At 37.3% G+C, this 23,685-nt stretch overlaps 1 protein-coding gene across 1 annotated transcript in view; it reads right to left on the bottom strand.

Moving 5' to 3' along the window:
* ak8 (adenylate kinase 8) overlaps positions 1 to 23,662 on the bottom strand; it is a 25,057-nt gene extending 1,395 nt beyond the window's left edge. The window contains exons 1-13 of the mRNA XM_016514293.1: positions 23,592 to 23,662; positions 23,117 to 23,259; positions 22,960 to 23,041; positions 22,663 to 22,712; positions 22,196 to 22,306; positions 21,189 to 21,257; positions 17,420 to 17,501; positions 17,185 to 17,256; positions 16,561 to 16,764; positions 12,822 to 12,953; positions 12,320 to 12,409; positions 8,887 to 9,028; positions 1,541 to 1,621 (exon numbers count right to left, since the gene is read on the bottom strand). Coding sequence (XP_016369779.1) covers positions 1,541 to 1,621; positions 8,887 to 9,028; positions 12,320 to 12,409; positions 12,822 to 12,953; positions 16,561 to 16,764; positions 17,185 to 17,256; positions 17,420 to 17,501; positions 21,189 to 21,257; positions 22,196 to 22,306; positions 22,663 to 22,712; positions 22,960 to 23,041; positions 23,117 to 23,200 — 1,199 coding nt within the window. The 5' untranslated portion in view covers positions 23,201 to 23,259; positions 23,592 to 23,662. The remainder of the gene's footprint in view (positions 1 to 1,540; positions 1,622 to 8,886; positions 9,029 to 12,319; positions 12,410 to 12,821; positions 12,954 to 16,560; positions 16,765 to 17,184; positions 17,257 to 17,419; positions 17,502 to 21,188; positions 21,258 to 22,195; positions 22,307 to 22,662; positions 22,713 to 22,959; positions 23,042 to 23,116; positions 23,260 to 23,591) is intronic.
* Positions 23,663 to 23,685: the final 23 nt, after the last annotated feature.

The following is a 23,685-nucleotide window of genomic DNA, read 5'->3' as shown; positions in this document are numbered from 1 at the left end:
CAATACATAGATGTTCTTTCTGTCACTTAAAAAATATTATGATAAATCCTTTCTGCTCAGACATAAACACACACAAAATTCCCAGCATCACAATACACATTTGTTTCTCTGACATCAATTGTTTCTGCTGTAATTTTCTCGACCTTTCTGTGCAATTTTCATCCATGAGAGCGTGATGTGCTTTTAAAACGCATGCTATTTGACTTCATGAAGACAACTGGGCATAAAAAAGGGACAGGAGAAGAAAAAGTAAGAATGGGGGGTAGATTCATATTTGCTCGATAAAGGTAGGTGTTTTTCCCATCCCTCCAAAGGTACACAGATCCCCCCAGGAATAGATTAACTGGCCTAGAATCAGCTGTCAGAGTTTGATACATTCAGAAGTTATGCAGAGGAAACTAGACGAATTCATGCATTTGTGATCCATCCCCGCTCTGGTGTGCAGAGAAGTAAGGGGAACATTAGACGCAGCTTGGCTGCAGGCAGGAAGAGAGTACGGCAGTCAGCAGGTATATGAAAGAGGCGGCGGAGGCTAATCACGTAACCGTAGCCTAAAGAGACAAACTTCCCCTTCAGTTCTGGAGCTCCATTATACTCTGTTACGCTCCTGATTTCTATGGCCACATGACAGAATCCACCGCTCTCAACAGCACACCTCTTCTCCTGAATCTATCACCACTGTTAGATCACAAGAGGATGAGTTTCTCCTCTTGTCTATAATGTTTTAAAGGCGAAAATACAATTTGTGAGTCTGTGCTCAAAAACTCAATTTTCTCCAGTAACATGCAATGACATATTTGCCGCTTTCCATGAATATGGTACGCTTTTTTGTCCCATTACTTATTCTAAAACATTCTAGGCGCAAATACCATTGTTGTAATGTTAGACAAGCAAACCTAATGGTATTTTGGCATGTTGCACACTTAGAGGTCTTGATCTTCTCAACTACATCCAATAATTAAAAAAAAAAAAACTTTTTGACAATAATCTTTGTCACAGTAATTCAATTAATTGCAATAAAGCACTATTTTTAATCAGTAACTAATTTTGATTTATAAAAACATATTTGACCCTGGACCACAAAACCAGCCATAAGTAGCACGGGTATATTTGTAGCAATAGCCAACGATACATAGCATTGATAAATTATTTTATGCCAAAAATCATTAGGATATTAAGTAAAGATCATATTCCATGAGGATATTTTGTAAATTTCCTACCATAAATATATCACAACTTAATTTTTGATTAGTAATATGTGTTGCTAAGGACTTCAGTTGGACAACTTTAAAGGCCATTTTCTCAATATTTTGATTTTTTTTGCACCCTCAGATTCCAGATTTTCAAATAGTTGTATCTTGGCCAAATATTGTCCTATCCCAACAAACCATACATCAATGGAAAGCTTATTTATTCAGCTTTTCAAATGATGCATACATCTCAATTTAAAAAAAATTTACCCTTATGACTGGTTTAGTGGAACCTAAAGGAGAGGATTCTTTACACACATTTACAATGCGCTAAGCAGATTCTTTCTCACCATTCTCCAGTCACAGGATCCAAACCCCTAAGTGTTACCCTCTCGATAGCAATGTCATCAGTCATCTCCAGGAAGAAGACCCTAGAGGGGAGAGAGGCAGAGATCATGTGGAAGTCTGTTATGATACCTGTGATCCTCTCAAATCGACCTGAGTAAAAAAAGTTGCTTGGTAAAGGTATTAAATGCTTTATTTAACTTATTTTGGACTGATGCATGCAACACCCGCTGAGTGGCATTAAACAGCTTGAAAGATCAAAGACCATTTTTAATATAACTCCGACTGGATTCGTCTGAAAGAAGAAAGTCATATACACCTAGGATGACTTGAGGGTGAGTAATTTATGGACTAATTTTCACTTTTGGGTGAACTAACCCTTTTAAAAGCGCCATTCAAAAACAATGAAAGAAAAACAAGTAGGCTTGGGAACTTGTATTAAAAAATACACTGAATAGAGAACGAGAGTGTGTTTGACCAGTCTAATCCAAAAAAAAAAAAAACATTCAGCATTTTGTCAGTGTCATTTTATGAAAATAAATGAATGAAATATGTTACCAAAAAATGGACAAAAGAGGGGTAAAAAGTAATTTAAATTCCACAAACATAGAGTACAATTCTAAAGATTATGAAATTAATACTTTTATTCAGCAAGGATCAAAGTGTCAGTAAAGACATTTATAATGTTACAAAAGTTTTCCATTTTAAACAAATGCTATACTCTTCAGTTCTTCTAAAACTCTTGAAAAATATGCATCACAACAAAAATAATAAGCCGTACAACTACTTTCAACAATGGTAATATAATAAGAAGTGTTTCTTAAGCACCAAATCAGCATATTAGAATGATTTCTGAAGACCATGTGACACTGAAGACTGGAGAAATGGTTGTTGAAAATTTAGCTTTGCCATCACAGGAATAATTCCATTTTAAAATATAATAAAAAAAGTTATTTAAAATTATTGTAATATTACTTTTATTACTGTATTTTTGGTCAAATAAATGCAGCCTTGTGGAGCATAAGAGACTTCTTTAGAAAAACATGAAAAAAAATCTTACTGACTTCAAACTTTTGAACTGTAGTGTAAATTTTGTGGAACCAGAATTGTAGCAGGAACTGTAACCATTAAATTCTTTACAATTCGCAAATTCAATTGTAAAAATGTCTGCAAAAATCACAACATGTCAAGCAAAAACCATATCAATCCATTATTCCATCATATGAAGACTTCATCTAGCATTCAGACAGGAATAATCATAATGCGCTGGTATTGGAGCTAAATAAATAATGAAGAAAATAATGGAAAACAGGGACACTCTCCAGGGCAACAAGAGGACTTCAACAGAGGAATGTTGGGGTCTCTACCCAGGGGTCATTATGCTTTGACATTGTCCAGACACAAAGTGGGCCTAATGGTGTGGTCAGGTGGGGGGGTTTAGGACATGCCATTCTTGTCCCAGATGATTTCATCCAAGCCTCCAGAGGATGAGAACCTCACAGCCTCTTCCACATTATTTACTTTTTAGCCACCTAAACATTTTACACAGACTGAGATTTTTGTGAAATGTAATTCTGGACCAATTCAGCTATAGAAAAAGACCAATAGGAATTTTACATCATGAGGCCTTTTCCACAAAAAGGGGTGAGAATAGTAATGAAAATAGGACAGATCTAAGTTGGTGCTTTGATAAAATATTTAAATGTCTTTGTGTTCCTGGCTCTCAGTACCACTGTGAACCACTGGGCCCTCTGAAATGGACAAAGGAGACATGGTGCTTTAACTGACTATTAGTCTGGACTGAAAATGCAAGATATTTGATGTGTTTAAGAGCCATGATAATGTGTGTGTATATGTGTGTCTGTGTGCGTAGGTTTAATTATTTCAGAAAAAGGCTTCTCTCAATTTTTAATGAATATTTGTCTTAAAAAAGAAATAATAACTACTCTGCAAAAGCTATTAGAATTAATATTTATGCTACCTCATGAAATATTTATAAATGTGGAGGAGCAAAAGGATGGTGCGTTGTGTCTGAGGCAGGAGGATGGGAGGGTGGGGGCTTGTGTTCGTCTTCTCATTCTCCCACTTTTTATGTGGGGCGAGCTGTACAAGATGAATTGATTTACATTAGATGTTTCTTACATGACAGCTGGAGATCCTCTAACAAATGACTGACTAAAACAAGGCAGATAACAAGAGCCTGACAGTCTTCAGCTGCTACAAATGATCACAAACCGCGCAAGCATATCCTGCTATCAGTATATATATGTGGGTGTGTGTGTGTGTGTGTGTGTGTGTGTGCATTTCTATTCTTCCACTCGTATACGGTATACATTAAGTAGATGGTAACCTTTGACCCTTTTGTTCTTCAGTTTACTCGCTGAGCTGAAGTGATCCAAGAAGGTCTCGGTCCATCCGATCTCTCCGAGCGTTGCCGCTCCCGTCAGCCCTTCTGCCTCCCTTTCTATCTCTCCAAATTAAGAAATTAATGAGGGAAAGATTCTTTACAGGTGGCCACAGCAATGTTTACCACTGATTAAATTGTAATGCTGCCCCTGCTGTATAATTGATAAGCCAATCAGAGGAAGTGTTGCTTGATTTGATGGGGAGCAGACACATGAAAAACATTTAAGTAATAGAGAGCAAGAGCGCAGTGCAGGTGGAAAGAGAGAGAGAGAGAGAGAGAGAGAGAGAGAGAGAGAGAGAGCGCGCAAGGCAGGGACGAGAGCAGGTAATTGGGCCAGACTCTTAGATTACATGGCTAATTGCTCTTCTTTATCTACCTGTCACAGGTAGCCATGCATATTTCAAAGCTCCCAAATACTCTGATTGTTTGCAAGCGTGTCAAGGCTGTAAGAGGCTGATGACTAGCCAAACTGGAGAGTAGTTAAAGACTGGTAGGAGGGGTGGGAGTGAGATCAGCGAAACAGAAGCAGTAACAGTGACCTGCTGTACAGTCCGAGAATGAACGTGTAAGAGGGGTTTGGACATGGGTCTTTAGAGAAGCTCATTTATTTTGTGAAACCTTTCATTTAACAGTCATTTAAAAGGGATAGTTCCAAACTTCTATGACTTACTTTATTCGGTGGAATGCAAGAGATTAATTTTTGAAGAATATCATGGCCATTGTTTTCCATATAATGAAAATGAAGGAGAGCTGTCAAACTATAAAATTACAAAGAATGCACCATAAAAGTGGTCTATATGAGTTGTGATATATATTTCAAGTCTTTTGTAGTCAAACAATAGAGAGAACTCGAGAACTGGATCAGTATGATTCATGAATGAATCACTGAAACCTGTTCATGAACCAGGGCAGATGTTAAGATTTACAAAAGATGACAAATTTCTGTTCCTTCTGTTTCACAAATCTATTGGACAGTTTCAGAGGTTTTGGAATATAGACCACAAGCTTTAAGAACTTTTATAATACTTTCATGGTACCTTTTTCTAATTTCACAATTATTATATGGAAAAGAGCAGCAAGCATATTCACCTAAAAAGTTTCAAGAATTGTAATTAAAATTAAAATATGTAAATAAAATATATAAAATTTAAATATGCTAAAACATCAAATAATAATAAAAATAATCTTGTTTTAATTCCACACTCAACAACTTTTTAGTTTTTAAAAAGTTGCCTAATTTTAAAAGCGTAATTTCGAGACCTGGAAAAGTCATGCAAATGAACTACATCTTATAACTTTAATAATTAATATACATTTTTATAGGTATGTAAAGATCTGAAATATTTTATCATAAAAAGTGGGAGTTAAAAATGGCTGGAAAATCATGGGGCCTTCAAATAATGTTGTGATCAATGTGGGGCCTTACACGTTGCTTTGGGGTTCATATTGTAATTGGAAATGAAATAATATATATATATTGAATGTATTTATATATATATGTACATGTATATGTGTGTGGCTGTACATACACATATGTAGTTGTTTTTTTGGTGTTTGGCTTAGTGTTATGTTAGAATCATTATTATACTTTATTTATTTTGTTTTCATTTAAATGCTTAGTTTTGAAATGTTGTTGTATGCATTTGTCATTTTTATTGAATTTATTTTATTTTCTTAAATGTGTATATATATATAGTATTTATAGAGTTTTAGCTTTTAGTTTTAATTACTTTTTCTTATTTGTAAGTCGCTTTGGATAAAAGCGTCTGCTAAATGACTAAAAGTAAAAGTAAAGTAAAATATTGTGCATAACATTAGATAATTCCTTTAGACTTCCTTCTAAATTGAAAGTGTCACACATCCAGAGCCAACTGTGACTGATCAGCTTTTGAAAGAGGATCAGATGATTGCACCATCAGAAACCAGAGCAAAGGCATCCTCATTTATCTGATGAGGGAACTTCATTAGCGAGCGACCTTTTTCCTTTTCTTCTTCTTTCGTCTTTCATGGATCAGGTAACTTCCTTTACATGACAATAGACGGAGCGCTAACTGGAACAGACAGCCACTACTTGAATTACCAGCCACTACAAAATATTCAGCAAGGCAAATAGGTAATTATTGTAAGTATATTTGAACAACTCAAAGCCAAAGTACACTCTCAGAAAAAAGGTACAAAGGCTGCCATGGGGTGCTACCTTTTCAAAAGATGCACCTTTGTACCTAAAGGGTCCATAATGGTACCTTAAGGGTACATATTAGTACCTAAAAGGTACAAATGTGTACCTTTAGAAAAACTGCCGCCCCAGTGACAGCTTTTGTACCTTTTGTTTATAAATGTACAATAAATATGTGCCTACAAAAAAATAAGAATTAAAAAAATTAAGAATGTTATTATAATTTTTTTAAACAAAGCTCTTAAAATAAGACTAACCACTGGGTTTTAATCCACTTTACCATATAATTAACTACACAGAGTTTGTCAATACAAGCTAAAGACTCTGGTGCCACATGAACAACATCATCTTGGCCCTTATTGCAGGCAATGACTCTCTGTTAATGGAGCCCTTTCAGGAAATGGGTAAAGGGACCCCTCCATTCTAACCAGTATGCCAACCCTGCTGCACTCTGTCCCCTCTCCCTTCTGCCAGTGACACCTATTAAATGCCCATGCCCTGGCATGGCTCCAGGAGGAGCTGACTTATTCATCCTCACTAAAGCCTGGTAACCAGAGAGCTGTTAATTAATAAAGCTGTCAGGTACAGCGCCGCCATCGGGCCATCATCGGCCCATCGGAAACATTATCTCCCCATTGTTTCAGGGCCAGGCTAACCGCGGGCCTTCGAATCAATTACGCTAATGCTATGTAAATGAGGTCTCCTGCCATTAGCCCAAACAACATGGGCTGTTAATGGAGGAAATAAGGTCTTGCTACACAGAAGTGGCGAGGGAAGCGGACACCGTAGCTGCTTGCTAATCTCTGGGATCCAATCTTAATTCCAGAGAGCACATAAAATGGGGAATATGATGAAAAATCATAATGAGTAACAACAGAATACGAAACTTATGCCCTTAGGCCCTATGGTGATAATTTTCCCTAATGTTATTGCAAAGATTTGTGCTCCTGCTCTTGTTTCTGTGTCAAAGGAGACAGAATTGGGACACGGTTATTTTCACTGATGACCTAACCTCAAAGTGAGCTCTTTGATGAGGGGACACACACAGAGGACAGGTTGTATAATCTAAGTGCCATCAGATCCTCCAGGGCAGCTGAGTTAAGTGTAATCTGAGAGGGCAATCTGAGCCGTGTGGTTACACTCACTATTTAGGATAACCGAGGAGACATGAAAATCACAAATAATAATCTGAAAGATTCACATAGTGCAGTTCATTATCTCCTTTGCTGTACTGTTTTTGTTTTTTAAACACCTACTCTATGTTTACATCTATGTTTGTCACTGTGAAGGTCCTAGAGCCCGTAAATGAATGGGAACACAGTGGATAGATAATCTATAGTTTGAAATCGATACAGGACAGAATTGAATGCAAACCAGTGGTTCTCAAAGTGTGGCGAACCCACAGCTCTCATATATAGTGCACTTCTGTACATGCAAATGCACCGTGCTTGCCTAGTTGCATAATTCCTTGCCCATTGTAACATTTTTTGAAAGAAATTAATGTTTATTCAGCAAGGATGCATTAAAGTGTCACAGTAATTTGTATTGTTATTGTTAAATTCTAAAACATTTTGTTCTTTTCAACTTTCTTTTCATCAAATTATCCTCAAAAACTATATCATGGGTTCCACAAAAATATTAAGCAAAAAAAAAAAAAACCTGAAACTGAAGACTGGATTAATGGCTGTTGAAAATTCAGCTTTGGCATAATAGGAATAAATTAAAATTTTAAAATCTATTAAAATGAAAAACAGTTATTTTAAATTGTAATAATATTTCACAATGTTACAATTTTTTTGCTGTATTTTTGATCAAATGCAGCATAAGAGATTTGGAAAAACAAAGATATTTAATGTGTCACAAAAAATATATTTTTTCAAAATAGCTTCTTTTGGAACAACATGAGGGTCAGTAAATGATCACACAAATCACAGAACTGGGTAATCTATCCAGTTATGCCAAAAATGCTAATAGCTAATAGTGAAGATGTTTTTTTTTTTGTAGTTTCAGAGGGAGAAGGGAATGAAAAACCAACTGAGAACCATTGTTACAAATCTCTGTGATAATAGTTTAGATCGCTTTATAGTCATATGCCTTCCACAGTTATGGAGTTATACATGCTAAATTTCAACATTTACAGCTATTTAAATCAGTTTATAGTGACTGATATACCTGTTTGGTATGAAATTAGACTCTTGAAGTTCTTCTGCCTGCTCCACATCTTGAGGAAAGCCATGGAGCACCCAGCCTCGTGTGGTACAGTCCATCCTGCTCAGTCTCTCTGTAAGGATCCGCAGGACTATACTTGATGGCACTGTAAAATTTTAAAATCTATTAAAATGAAAAACAGTTATTTTAAATTGTAATAATATTTCACAATGTTACAATTTTTTTGCTGTATTTTTGATCAAATGCAGCATAAGAGATTTGGAAAAACAAAGATATTTAATGTGTCACAAAAAATATATTTTTTCAAAATAGCTTCTTTTGGAACAACATGAGGGTCAGTAAATGATCACACAAATCACAGAACTGGGTAATCTATCCAGTTATGCCAAAAATGCTAATAGCTAATAGTGAAGATGTTTTTTTTTTTGTAGTTTCAGAGGGAGAAGGGAATGAAAAACCAACTGAGAACCATTGTTACAAATCTCTGTGATAATAGTTTAGATCGCTTTATAGTCATATGCCTTCCACAGTTATGGAGTTATACATGCTAAATTTCAACATTTACAGCTATTTAAATCAGTTTATAGTGACTGATATACCTGTTTGGTATGAAATTAGACTCTTGAAGTTCTTCTGCCTGCTCCACATCTTGAGGAAAGCCATGGAGCACCCAGCCTCGTGTGGTACAGTCCATCCTGCTCAGTCTCTCTGTAAGGATCCGCAGGACTATACTTGATGGCACTGTATGGATTAAACCACAAATACAGCAAAAATATGCACCTATTTATACCATCTTCCTAATTACATGACAGAAGTACAACAATACAAAGAGTAGAAGAAATCAAATTTAGGCAAACAAAAAACTCAAAAATGTTGACGCAAGAGGTTCAGACTCCTGAGAATCAACTTGCTGTGTCCTTTGAATGACACTCATCCTATATACAGTAAACATGGTGTTCAGAGGGGGTTTACCCCATGAGATGCATACACAAACACACCTGCTTAGCATTTGTTTGAAATACTGTATATGTTTCTCCCTGTAGGACGTCAGATCACAGTGTTATAGATCTAACGGACGTGAGAAAGGCCTTTCATTTGTTTACTTCTTCCAGGTACTGGAAGAAGACTTTATGGAAAGAAGAAAAGTAACAGTATGAGAACTTTTTGAAGTATGAAAGATGCAGATATAGGATGCCGTTTTAAGGCTTTAAAGTACCAAATAAACAGTTCATTGAAGCTGATTCGAAAACACATGGGCACAAGCGGACAGAAACCTAAATTATTGTTTCACATAAACTGAGGTGCAGGGCATCTAGAAAGCTGGAGTGCCCCATTAAGAGGATTAAATTAAGGAGATGGTCTGAGGAAAACTGAACCATCATCATCTCCATGCTAAGCATCAGTGATCTCATCATCAAGCGGAATTGTCAAGGACGTGCCTTTTGTTTGTATCTATCAAATCAGGGTGGTTTATTCAGATGTGAGGTGATAAATAATTAGTAGACACGGTGTCATCTAAATTCATGTATGTACATTTTGTCTTTTGAAGATATTTCACGGGTCCCTCTCATACTACAAAAGCAGTCAACGGCTGGCTGACAGGCAACATAAGCGAATTGTTTAAGGGGATGATGGCACCTCTTAAAACCGACGAAAAGCGCAGTAGAGGAGGGTGGTGCTCGTAATGCTGCGGGAAAATTAACGAGAGCGGCGGAGGACAAACAAATAATGAGGGTGAAGAGAAAATAGAACAGCATTCTTTAAGGAGCGCAAGCTGGCACCCAGGGGGGTCCCCGCAGCTGGTGAAAAATTAAAGTCGACGGTTTCAAACTGTCCAATTTCCACATCAAACGCACACAGCCTCTTTGCCAATCTCTGCAGCCCTGCTTCAAACATCAGGCAGCCTGGAGAGGCTTCCTCTTCTTTCTTTCTTTCTTTCTTTCCTCTCCTTCTTCACTTCTGCTAAGACTATTTTTTGGTTTGCTTAATAATCCGGCTTCTCAAATCCCAGAGGCACTGTACTGGTTACACTAGCCACCATCTCTCCATCGCCTAATTATACCCCTGTGAGGCTATTAATCAACTTGTAAATTATTTAGGCAAGCTCTCTGCCTCAAATCCTCACTGTCACAGGAAAAGGGGGAGAGAGGCAAAGGAGAGAGAGAGAAGGCACAAAAATCCCCCTCTCCCAGGATACCACAGCCCTGTTCAACAAGGCAATGGAATACGAGCTAACAAAACATTTACATAGCATTTCTTATGCACACATTGCTACTTCAACAAACACGCAACATGAATTTATGAATATATGTTGCACGTGACAGATACTGCTAGTGCTGAAAAGATACTTAACATGCTCTGACAGATCCGACAATCATATTGGGTGTTCATGTGTACTCATCAGAGATTATAAACAAACCTAAGTTGAGTCCACTCTCAAGAATTCTGCATGAGCCGTAATAGATTTTATTCCTACAATATTCCATATAGTAAAATCAATATGATTTGGTAGCACTTTATAATAACTTTCATTAATAAATCACAAACATTGCATCATACTTAACAGAGAGTTCATGTACAAATCTGAATATTTCAGAAATGTGTATCAATACATCAGTTTCATGATGTATAAATATTTCAATGGACAAGAACTAATAATCTGTTGTAATAATGTTATCCAAAAAGTATAATATAATATAATATAACAAAACAATAATATATAATAATTATACATCAGCGCAGTTTTTTCCTGTAAAATTCTGAAATTTTTCCTGTATAAATCTGCTTTGAAACAATCTGCATTGTATAATGGGCTATCTAAATGAATGTGATATTATATTATATTATTATACATTATTATTATATAAGCTTTTAGTTCAGGGCAAGATTTTTCTTGTATGTACGATGCAACTGGTAAAATGATGGCTGACAAGTGGGAGTTCAGGTTCAATACTCAAGCCTATTTAAACGAATAGTTCACCAAAAACTTAAAATTCAGTTATCATTTAATCACCTTTATTTCATTCCAAACTTACATGAGTTTATATACTGTATATACTTACTCTTTTTGCTATGAAACACAAAAGAGAAAATATTTTTAAATCATTTTTTTCTTACAATAAAGTCTAATGTTGTTTCGACCCCACTGACTTTCTAAATATCTCCTTTTGTGTTACATAGAAGAAAGAAGTTCAGGTTTGTACACGAGCATAGGGTGAGTAAAAGACAGAATGTTATTTTTGGTTGAACTACTGATTTACAGCTAAGAATGTGAATTGTAAAACAATGAGATGACATGTAGCTCTTTTAAGTGATGCAAGTTTGAATCTGGCTTGTGTCGTTCCTCCTCTTCTCCCCATTTTTTGTCTTCCTTTTACTATCTTATCAATGAAAGTGTCAAAAAGGTGAAAAGTAAAAACATAAATGCTTATATTCTGTGATTTGCATCCCATGAGAATCTTTATTAAATTAAAGAAAACTTGCTCAAGGCGAGTGGCTCGGGCAGTGATTGGCAGTCCCAGCGGCTGAATGCATTATCTGAGGGGCGGGACTATAGATATATATATATTTACTTATGGTCTCTGAGGGATTTAGAACAAGAAAGTGTTGGGCAGACACAGAGGGTGTGAGATGGGAAGGGAATAACAATGATGAGGATGAATGAAAGGTCACAGATAGTCAAGACATCTAGACCATTATGGTGTGTTCAAAATATAAAAGTACTGGGTGTCTACAGTAAAAACCTAAGAGGCCAGCAAGCACTGTGATTTTGATTAAAAGTAACAAAACAGTCTGCAGAATTATATGCTGCAAATTATAAGATAATCATTTAGAATGCAGTTACCATAAACTAACGTCATATATGTGAATATAGCACAACATGTTCACCGACCAGACTGTTCTGGCTGTAAGGGGTCCAATTATCTGGTCAAAAGCAGGAAACAGAACTCTGCAGCTTACAGACTGGGGTTTCACTTGTTCTGTATGATTGACCCATTTGGCAGTAGGTATAGAGGAGGTGAGGAGGCATACCTTGCTGTTCTGACTCCAGGTAGGGTTTAATGAGCTCCCCCATATGGCTCTCATCAGCTGACAAAGCCTTCAGAAGCACACCACAACAAACTACAGCGACAGAGATATAAGAAAGAACAGAAGAAAGTTTAAAATAAACAACATAAAACTATGGATGCTGTACAATGATTCACTCATTGGTTATTATTTACTCTTTCTCATGTTGTTCTAACCCCTTATGCTGTTACTTTGCATGATTTTTTTTGTGTTGTTTTGAAGCTTGACAGCACCTGATCACAATAAACAGTCACTGTATGGCAAGAGCTACGTAATTATCCTTTAAAAATGTCTACTTTTGTGTTCCATAGAAAAAAATAACAGCATAGTTGTTTGAAACTACATGAGGATAAGTAATGACAGAATTTTACATTTTAGCTAAACTACCCTTTTAACAATGTTGAACCTTGCAAATAAGAAAAAGTACAGATGGAAAAGTGACAGCAGAAGTTGAGAAGGAGCTTACTGTTGACAATGCCATATTTCTGAGCAATCAGTTTTGCCTGAAGACTCTTCCCTGAACCTGGGGGTCCAAACAGTAGGATTCTGGGAGTGAAGGGTGAGGCAGACTGACGTGGAGTACAGACATAGTTCAGCACTGCAATATAAATACAAAACAATCAAATGAACGCTACATGATATGTAACAGCGCAAAATAAATGGGTGGTCAAAATGTTTAGATAAATAGACTTTCAGTGAATGAAAGACAACATGTCAAGCAAATAAATGAGAATAAACACTAAATATCTATTATTATCAGTGCCACTACAAATGCATTAAAGGTACACTAACGTTCATCACTGCTCTATTTATGCAGTCAGCTCTATTAATACAGTAAAAACAGTAATATTGTGAAATATTATTACAGTTTCAAATAGCTGTACTACTATAATATATTTTAAAATGTAATTTATTCCAGTGATGGCAAAAATACTTTTTTTTTTCTGCAGCCATTAAACCAGTCTTCCATATGCTGATTTTGTGCACAGGAAACATTTCTTATCATTTTAAATGTTGAACACAGTTGTGCTGCTTAACATTTTTGTGGAATTTTTTTTCAGGATTCTTTGGAAGAGAAAGTTCACAAGGACAGCATTTACTTGAAATGACCCCAAACTTTTGAACAGTACACATTACAAAACATGTTTGTTCAAACAAACAAATTAAATATAATTAAATTTTCTCTAACCCTGTGGCGACTGTTTAGTACCGTATCATACTTTAAAGGGGTCATATGATGTTGCTAAAAAGAACATTAATTTGTGTAGTTGGTGTAATGAAATGTGTTTATGCGGTTTAAGGTTCAAAAAACACATTATTTTCCACATACTGTACATTATTGACATATTGTCCTCTATGCCCCGCCTTTCTGAAATGCGTCGATTTTTACAAAGCGTTACTCTTCCAGGATCAGTAAACAGTCCTCCATAAAATGTGCTGCACCTGACTGAATATTTGGGTTGAAGTGTTCTGGAACAGTGTTGTAAATACAACTTAACCACTGATTTCTAGTCGTGTCCTCTTTTGGAAGGCCAAACAAAGTAGTTTCGCTTTCACAACGAAACAGCGTCACACACGCCTAGAGTGAGCGGAGGCTGGTGGCTAAAGTGAGGAATGGCCGGCGGGCTGAGTGAGCGGAGGCCAGCGGCTAGAGTGAGGAACGGCCGGTGGGCTTGAGAACGGCGCGGCCTGCGGATTCGACTAAGGAGCGGCTGGCGGGCTTCTCTAGAATAGACATATGGCAGAAAAAAAAAAAAAATCCCGTGTCCATTATGCCTGCGGCAACCACATGTGACGACCATGCTGGACTCCGCTTCGTCCATGGTGAAAGCCGATCCGGCGATCCACAGCGTGCAGTTGATGTATTTCCTCAGCGACCAGCACGAATCAGCTATAGGCATGACGAAGCGGATATAGTCCTCTTTTGGAAGGCCAAACAAAGTAGTTTCGCTTTCACAACGAAACACAGCGTCTCCACGGCATGGCGGCAACAATACTAGTGAGAATAAAAGTTACACCTTCTTTCTTTGCGTGAACATTTGGGCGGCGTTATGCAAATCTTCCCACATCGTGACGTAGACATGTGGGGGCGTGTTAGAACGAGCCGTTTTAGGTAGGCGTGGTTGACTCTTAACTTTTATAAAGAATATCTCTTTGGATTTGAGACTTTAGTCTTTGCAACTTTACAGATCTTCTTTATGCACCAAGAGCTTGTAACACTTCAAAGAGAAAGGAAAAATTGAAATCGCATCATATGACCCCTTTAATACAAAACAACACAATGCAGGCACAGATAGATTCTATTGAATGTTTAATGGAGAAAGATAATAGAGCACATTTGTGAGGCTGGTGCCAGCCCATTCTCTCAGATCATAAACAGAGATTGCCACTAAACTGAATATAAAGCCACTTGATTAATTAATCATTAGAGTCTTCCTTTCATGTCCACGGGGGCATTTGCTTGTAGTGTGACATCCACGTCGAAGCCATCTGTTTGCAGTTGGGTTTCACTCACAACAATGCTGTTTGTCTGGAACCTGCGCTGAGCCGCCATTCTAATATGCAATGATTAACAACAGCCTAATCATAACTAATGAGTCTCTCTCATCCAGCCCTTTATGCTGCTAATTGTTATACAACAACATGATAAATGCTTAATATGCAAAACATGTTAATGCGCTAAAAGGCTAAGTCAGGGGGAAACTAGCGACGTTACAATCAAACCGCATGCTGAATTAGCACTAATCAAGATTTAAGATGACAGCCTTATTGCTGTTTGCTCCTCAGTATGGGTTTATGAATGTTTTATGGCAGAGTTTATCTCAAATATTTATTTAATGTACTCCATTTAGACGTATCAAGAAAATCAGGTGCAGTTAAGTCAAGATTAAGGCATAATGGCACACTGTCCACTGTCCTAAATCTACAATTTACAAATCAAGCCCACAGCGCAAAACCATTAGGCTGGAGGGCCGCTTCCCTGATAGGTACTCAATGGAGCATTTTGGATTTAATACTAATGTGCCATGAGACTAAATGAGCCTTTATTTCCCTCCAGATAAGCCTAAATTCTATGAGAAAGAGAGAAAGCGAAAGAAACCAGTCCAAAATTGGATTTGAATTTCTCCCAGCTCATGTTTATGTAGCTTGCTTGAGTTGGCAAAATATTGTGAAAGTGATAGACAGACGTTGATTTATGACAAATCTCTCTAAAAGTACAGCCCTTAATATAGAATGACTGGCTATCAATTCCACACATACTCATTCGTATGATAAATATGCATCTTTATTATTAAAAACTGTGGTATGAATTTCACAAAATGCTGCTAACCTGCCTAATGCTACAGTCAAAGTGATGTATGCAAAGAATGGTTTAAATATTCACTGCCTAGCTCTACCTCACAACTAAAGGAAGGGAAGTGACAAAATTATTTTGTCAAGTTGAGCGATATAATATTTAGACAGGTTGTATTCAGATGGTTTTAATGTAATTGGCGAGGACCGCTCATCCCTGCCCAGGTTCTCATGGGATAGTCTGTGCCTGCAGAGCTGCCTGAGGCAACTTCCTCGACTGGCAGAGTGCCTGACAAGCAGGTCAATCACTGCCTCTGAATGCAGCCGATGCGATTCTGACCTCCGACCAATAGGGGCGGTAGATCTCGGTTCATCACAGTAGGTGATATTAGTAGAAATGTTTAAAAAGCTCTAAATGGAACTCAGTGACCTACCTAAACCTAATCTGGAGACATTTTTAGAGACACAGTCTATGTTTTGAATTCAAATGACTTGATTGAATTAGCAACCAATGGAAAATTCCACCTTATATGCATTTCTTACCTCAAAGTCAGTGATAACCGGTAGCTTGACAAGAACATCTGTAAACACTAATTTAAAGTGATAGCCAAAATGCTGCCAAAAATGAACATTTGGTCACCATTTACTCACCTATATATCATTCCAAACCTGTATGACCTTATTTAGAACGAAATAAAGATATTTTGAGAAAAGCCTGTGTTTTAATTTTTTTGCCCGTACAATATAGTTACTGTACCAAAAATATCTTCTTTTGTGTTCCGCGAAAGAAAGTCATTCAGTTTTGCAACAACATGCGGTTGAGTAAATGATGATCGATTCTTTCATTTTCGGGAGAAGTAATGCAGATGGATGGTACTGGTACCAGACCGGGTGAAGCTGGTGACGTTTACCCTGTGAGAAGACATCTACATGGGGCTGGTCAGCATTGATGGTCTTCAGGCAGCTGTGGTATGTGCGCTTCAGAGCATGAGCTTCTGTGTGAAACTTCTGTAGCTTTTTGGCTATAAGGTCAGCTGGCATCAGTGTACTGGGTGTTTCTAAACGCTGTGCAACCTCTTCACTTTCAGGCCACATGAAGGTGACGTGATATACATCTGAAACATAGATAGGAAACATGGGTAAGGTCATGTTTTAAACACCAAGGTATATGTGCTGAGGTGGAAGTATTGTGTGTAAAATACAAAAAACTTCATCATAGCATTTATTTTGACAGTGAATCTCCTAAAAAAAGATTCATAAACAGAGATCATAAACAAACAAAAGGGAAAATGGCAATTATGTGGAAATGGTGCATTCGCACCATCACAAATCTGCAGGGAGTTCTGGCTTTTGTTCATTACAGCTGGGCTTTCTGAAACCCTGAGGACACACAGGGCCCGTTTGGGATTCGGCAAACAGGTTGAGCACTGTCAAGGTCTACAGATAATGAAATGCATTCTAACAAGGGTGCGTGTTGGCTGCCTGTCTCGCAGTCCCACTCTCTGAACTAAGAAAAGTGTAATGATCATACAGACCTCCTGTGACAGGGTCTATCCTCTTGCCCAAGCTCCTTTCAATCAGGATTACATCAGGAGCTTCCAGCATCACTGTGAGGAAAGAGTTAAAAAAAGGGCTAGAGTTTGACATATCCTCTGGGGAGTGATAGTGAGTCCGAGAGGGATATTTGGCCGGTCTCATTATCGAGTCCTGATTCAAACCTCTTGTTTTTCAGTTGGGAACAACAAAGTGTTTGAACAACATGCCACTAACCAACATGATCTGGGGTGATGCCTGCTTCTTGTAGACATAGTGCCTCTTCTTGTGTCTTGGGAATAGCTTCCAAAACCCAGCCCTGGAAATACAATGCATGTCATGCACAAACTTCTCTTGAGAAGGAACAAACAATCTGCTTTAAACAATAACCCAACTCTCTGGTGACAGAGTCCAACTCTGCTGGTGACACAGACGATGCTGATGCCTTCTGCTATTAACACAGCTGAAACCTTGCATTTTGTCTTCACACTCACACGGACACGCACACACATGATTTTTCTGTTTACATTTCTATAAATGCACTTGCTATTCCCCACGGTCAGCTACTGTGCTTAAATTGTTGTTTCAAATTGTTTTCATATAAGCAAAACAATATCCTGCCTGGAAAAATACTTTAAAAAACAGTAATAGGCTTTGAATGAATAATTTTATATAAATAATTCATATAAATTGCTGCCCTGTACCAGTCTAAATAATGAATGTATAAATTGTTTTATGAATAAGGAGTAAAACTGGCCCATATGGGGTCTCATGCAGGGAGGCAAATGGAGGGTTAAATCTATAAAATCCTTGAAAATGTGCCTAATTCTCCAGCTCCTTTCCACACTTCTCACTTAGCAATAAAAATAACATAAGAAGAAAGGAAACCGCATGCATATCATTCATTAGCTACAAATCCATAAAAAAAATCCTCCTCTCTAATAGTCTCCTAAATCCCAAGGCTTGCTGTGCAATGGTGCGGTAAAATAAAGAACAGTCAAAGAACCATCTCCCAAAAGTGCTTGTTAGGGGCCAACTTATTACTGCAGCGAATAATCTTAAAATAAATAAATATATGCAACAAACATTTATAGATCTAAGTATTATCAGAGGAGCTGTGGGTTTTTGCTGCCGAGTTTCGAGTGTCTGTTTGATATCAGCCTTTGTTTTTTCAGGCTTTGATCTTTAACTGCAAACCTATCCTTTGCTTCACCTGATCTCAGCGCGCAAGTTTCCTCCCACTTACTTTCCCATTAAGCATTTGATTGCCTCTGTGGCTGGGAAGCCCATGAGCAGGGCCTGACTCACAGATTGCTTGAAAGGCCTCTAGCCTACACAATCTAACTGCCATGAATATAGGAAAAATACCGGGTGGATGTTAAGCAAACTACAGGCTCTTGAATTACAAATGTCAGTACACTCTTAGAAATAAAGGTTCTTTATATTGGCATCTTTTATTCTATGAAGAAAATTAAACATTAGCAATTCTAGAATAAGATGCTGGAATAATATTTATTACAGAACACACAGACATCATCTGAGGATTATATACAAATATGCAACTGTAGACATTCAGAGGTTTGACAAGGAGACCGACAGGTAGAGTCCAAACTTGCTTCAGTAAAACTTCTGTACACACATACACGCTCTCTGCACACATTAACTCCCGCACAGACATACATCTGAACACAGAGCCCCACTGCGACTTGTTTCATTCCGTTTCATCCCCACATCAAAAGAGGCTGTGGTACTGTAGCAGTGGGCTCAGACAGAGACCCCAGGACTGGAACATCTGCAGTGAGGACAGCTATCACAGGAGGGACATGCGTGGAGCAGATGTCACTAGCCAGCATAACAGCAGGCAAGGCAGGGGAGCAGAAGCGGCGCCCTGACATGTCACTCACAGACCCCGACACGCAGCTCCCCCACACAATAGACCGACAATATTGCAGCATGAGTGGCTGCAAAACACTCCACTTGACTTTTACAATTAGATCTCAATTAGTTGTTCACTTAGCTGTTAACCACTGATTATGTGGTTAATTTATATTTTGTGCTAGTTTTTTAAATAAAAAATAAAATGAAATGCCAAAGAATGCAACAGAACCCAGGTCTCATGATTTTTTAAAAATATTGAAATTCTTTTAATTTGATATGGCATCTCAAATGCAGCGCGCAGTGAAAAATACTGGAAAAACAAGACACATCAGTTATGGCTTCAGAAAATTCAGCTTTGCCATCACAGGAATAAATGCATATTAAAATATATACATATTAAAATATATTAAAATAGAAAACAGTCATTTAAAATTGTAATAATATTTCACAATATTATGTTTAAATATGTTTTGATCAAATAAACGCAGCCTTAGGGAGCATAAGAATTTTTTTTTTTTTTTTAAATCTTACCGACCCCAAACTTTGGAAATTGCCTGAATTCTTTTATTGTTGCTGTTTAACTAAAGGTAAAACATGTCCGTAAATTATTATCTGCATCGTGTGTTCTCATAAAGTTTCAATATCATTTCATTCGCAAACTTTCCTTTAGATTACTCCTTTCTCCCTCAAAATAGAATTACAGACGCTATGCAAATTCAAACAGCATAACTTTATTTGGAGGCCTCATTAGGGATCCAGATGACTGTGACATGCGCCCCATGATCTTTCTTTATTTCTTTCCTTCCTTCTTTTTTTCTAATTTACTTTAGGGTCCATCTTTTTTTCCAGGACTGAAAGGCACTCATTAAATTGACATTTTACTTTAAATCACTATTCATTACCTATGCTCCCTCTCTTCATTTTCCACAAGTCTAAAGTTTTACAAACAGCAGCCTCATGAGAGTACGAGAGAGCGAGGGAGAAAGAATTAAGACAGCTTGAGAAGCAGTGACAGGCAGAGATGAACTAGATGACCTAGATTAGGCATGATTAACATTCATTGTTGCTTAATTTGGAAAAACAGGTAGACAAGCTCACACACACGTAGGCATCCGTGGCAGAGCAATTAAGCTTAGCTGTCTAGGCTCCAGTGGTGATGTGACATGTCAATCATTCCATTCTTTGGCCCATTTAAGTGTGTGCCAAGCTAGAGACCATGAGATGAAGGCCACTCATGGTGAGCCAGAGATGCTTTGTCAGGTGTCTAAATCTACAGAGGAAAAACTCTACCTCAATCCTCTGCTCACATGCGGATCAGTCGGGAAGAAAAATAATTAAATAACCTGATAAATACTATCAGACAGTTTGCCTGAAGGGATAAACATCCATTACTAGATTCAAATCAGTCGCTAATCACAAACTACTGACATTAAAAGGTGAAAGTTAAAGGATGCCAAGCGAAAAAACTTTCACGATGGGATTCTTGGCTGAGTAAAGCCATTTGCGGAGTTTAGTGAGGAATAAAAGGAGATGCTGTTTGGAGTCAGACGATTTACATATTCCTCCGTGCGGCCACACAGAAGAAACTGACACTTCAGAGAAAGACACGATCAGGGAGACCGTGATTGATTGTGTGATTTGATGGAGAGATGAAAGGAGGAATCAAAAGGGTGCGAGATCTGAGAGTGTACGTGAACGGACACCTCAGCGGTGAGGCTCTTAAGTGGCATTAGTACTGAGATCACATGTAACTGGCAGCCGGTGAGGGGCCCGCTGGTGATGAAAGCTTTCCTCAGAGAACTCTCACCAGCAGTCTTGCATTCCCCGAGACCCATCCCAGCAGTCCTCAAGGGAGGCGGAGAAACACACGTCTAATTATTTATCATAGAAGGTTGAGTGTAAATAAAGAAAAAATATGACAAATTATTTGGGCATCACGCTTGTAAAAATAAACACGGTTCAAAACACGGAGGTTACGTGCAAGTTCACGATGAAAATATGTTTCTCTTACTTTCTTTTTTTTCCACATTTTAGACAATTTGAGTCAAACGCTCAGTGTTAATTTTTCTAAATGAATTACAAAAGAAATGAGTAAATAAAAAAAAACAAAAAAAAAACAAGTCCTTACCCGTCTAACACAGTCTAGTTTTGACAGGCGTTGCTGAATCAACTGTCTCCAGTGGTCTTTAGGGATCTTCTATCACACCAACAAAAAAATGTGAGTAAATGTTTTATTCAAATTCAATTATTAAGAATTTAAAAAAAATAATTTGTCTAAATCAGATCCTTTATATTAATATAATATTAATATGTTAGACCAACATCAACAAATCAGTAAAATCAGAGAGTAAATGTTAAAAAAATGTTGAAATTGAATAATAACAATCGTCAGAGTCAAACAGAAATATAAACCAACTGACCAGTCATTCGTGTGCTTCTAACACGACCATCTAAACCTACCTGAGATATATCTGTTCTATAGTAAATGACTGTCAGTGTCCACCAAAACAATACAATTATTATTAAACAAATACATTCAAATATGCTGTTGAATCTCTAATTACTTATGACATCCTCTGCTGCTTTCATCTCACTCTCCTTTGTGAATTTTGTGAAAATTATAATAATTGGAATCTTTTGGATCGTTCTATTTTAAACTCAAGGCCACGGCGAGTTTAAGTGAGAGGATAATTAGAATAATTAAACCATCGGGAGGCACTTTTCCTAAGCACATCTCTCTCTTTTCTTCTAATTCTACTCAACTCTGCTGATTTATCGACTAACTAGCCTGCATTGCATTTGCATGATCAGACTTCAGACAAAATCAGTTCTATGTCTTTACAATACCACAGAGACAACAATTACTGGCATCCAGAGAGTGTAGCAAATGCTGACAACATTACCTTTCCTACTTATACATCTAAAATGAATATCATGATCAAGCCATTCCAGACTACTTTTCCTTGAAGATACTTTGCCATTACGCAGTAACATGTTGTACACACAAGCTTACACACAGATCCCCTCTTCTAGGCCTCCTAAAAAGGCAATTGTATTCATAACAGTCTATGGTAAACCTTATAGAAGTATGTGTTTTCAAGAGAAAGGACAAAGACTGAGAAAGAGAGACCCCACCTGCTTTTTGTCTTGGTCCTGCTGTGCAGCTCTGCTTAAGTCACTGTCATCCTTTAAGATATCGCTTAAAGTTACGTGAATAGTCTGTGTGTGCTCACACAACTTTTTAGCCTGCGACAAGACAAAAGAGGAGAATCTGCAGCACCATATAAAATGACAGAAATTAAAATACTCTGAACAGATAATGCTGTACAGATGACTGAAGCAGTATTGGGATCTCTGAGGCCTGACGCTGTCACTGTGGTGAATATCAGATTGAAATGTAAGTCGCATTGTCATGACAGGTGTATTTATAAATAAATTTCAAAACTGAAACACAAAACACAAAAGAAACAAATATAATGTATGCAGAGTTATTTACAGGAAAAAAAGACATACACGAGTAAAGTATACACTAGAACAGTTCAACTGTAACAAAGTTTAAATTGCAGAAATTAATTGAACTACTACTGAAAATAGGCACTTACTATGGTTCTCTTCCCGGACGCTGGAGGACCTAACAATATAATTCTTGGCACTGGAACAAATATATTTGTTAAAATTAATGAACTGTCCCCAATACATTACTGATGCAAGGCAACATTATAACTCCTTTAACTTTACGTTATGCTTTTTATTTTGATATTATGTACGACTGCGCCATCTTGTGTTAAAGAATGTATTATTATAAGAATGTATTACCTTAATACTACCTAATTTAAATAATAATTAAACAAAAATAGTAAGGATTTATCAATAGTGCAAATACAGAAAAAAAACCTTACCAACACTGTCCCTTTTCAAGAAGTTAATCAGGTGTTGAATGGGGTCCTCTGGTTTGTCTACCATCAAATTTCTCACTAGTGTCTGCAAATGTATCATTTATTTGATTTAAATTGCCTTCATAAACTTGTTAAACATTGTCTAGTTAAATGTCTATACCTGGACCAGGTGAAATATGTCATGCTTCTCTGCATAAATGGCCATTTCAGGTGGGATTCTGAGGGGCCGTATCGTCGCATCCATCACTGAAGAACACCACACGACACAGAGAGCTCACCAAAGACGTGGAAATCTGTAAATAACTGTAAAAATGTGAATTAGTTCACAAAGGGAGAACTAATAAAACACATAAAATAGTCTTTTATGAGACTAAACGTGTACAAAGCGGGAAAAGACTCTTGAACTTATGTAAACAGAAGGAGGAGGTTTCTGAGGCAAGGATGAGACGTGTTTTAGTCAGTACAAAATAGCAGTAAACAAACGACGTTTTCGGATTGTCCTTTCAAACAGAACAAATGACGGAAATTAACGTACATAGGGGAAATTTGATGAATGTAACGGGAACCACGTAGTTACTTGATTAAAAAGGAGAGTTAAATTAAGAAATATTATATTATATTATATGTAATGTTACCTTGGCTTGAAACGTTGCTGTTGCTAGTTTGCTGTGCGCATGCGTTTGTTGTTACTGTTTGTTGCCAATGGTAACTTGGTCAGCCAATCACCAT

This window comes from Sinocyclocheilus rhinocerous, unplaced genomic scaffold, assembly GCF_001515625.1.
Source record: "Sinocyclocheilus rhinocerous isolate Xijiao unplaced genomic scaffold, SAMN03320098_v1.1 scaffold2161, whole genome shotgun sequence".
Taxonomy (NCBI): Eukaryota; Metazoa; Chordata; class Actinopteri; order Cypriniformes; family Cyprinidae; genus Sinocyclocheilus; species Sinocyclocheilus rhinocerous.
The sequence above is the reverse complement of the archived record's forward strand: the minus strand, read 5'-3'. Positions and strand labels throughout refer to the sequence as shown.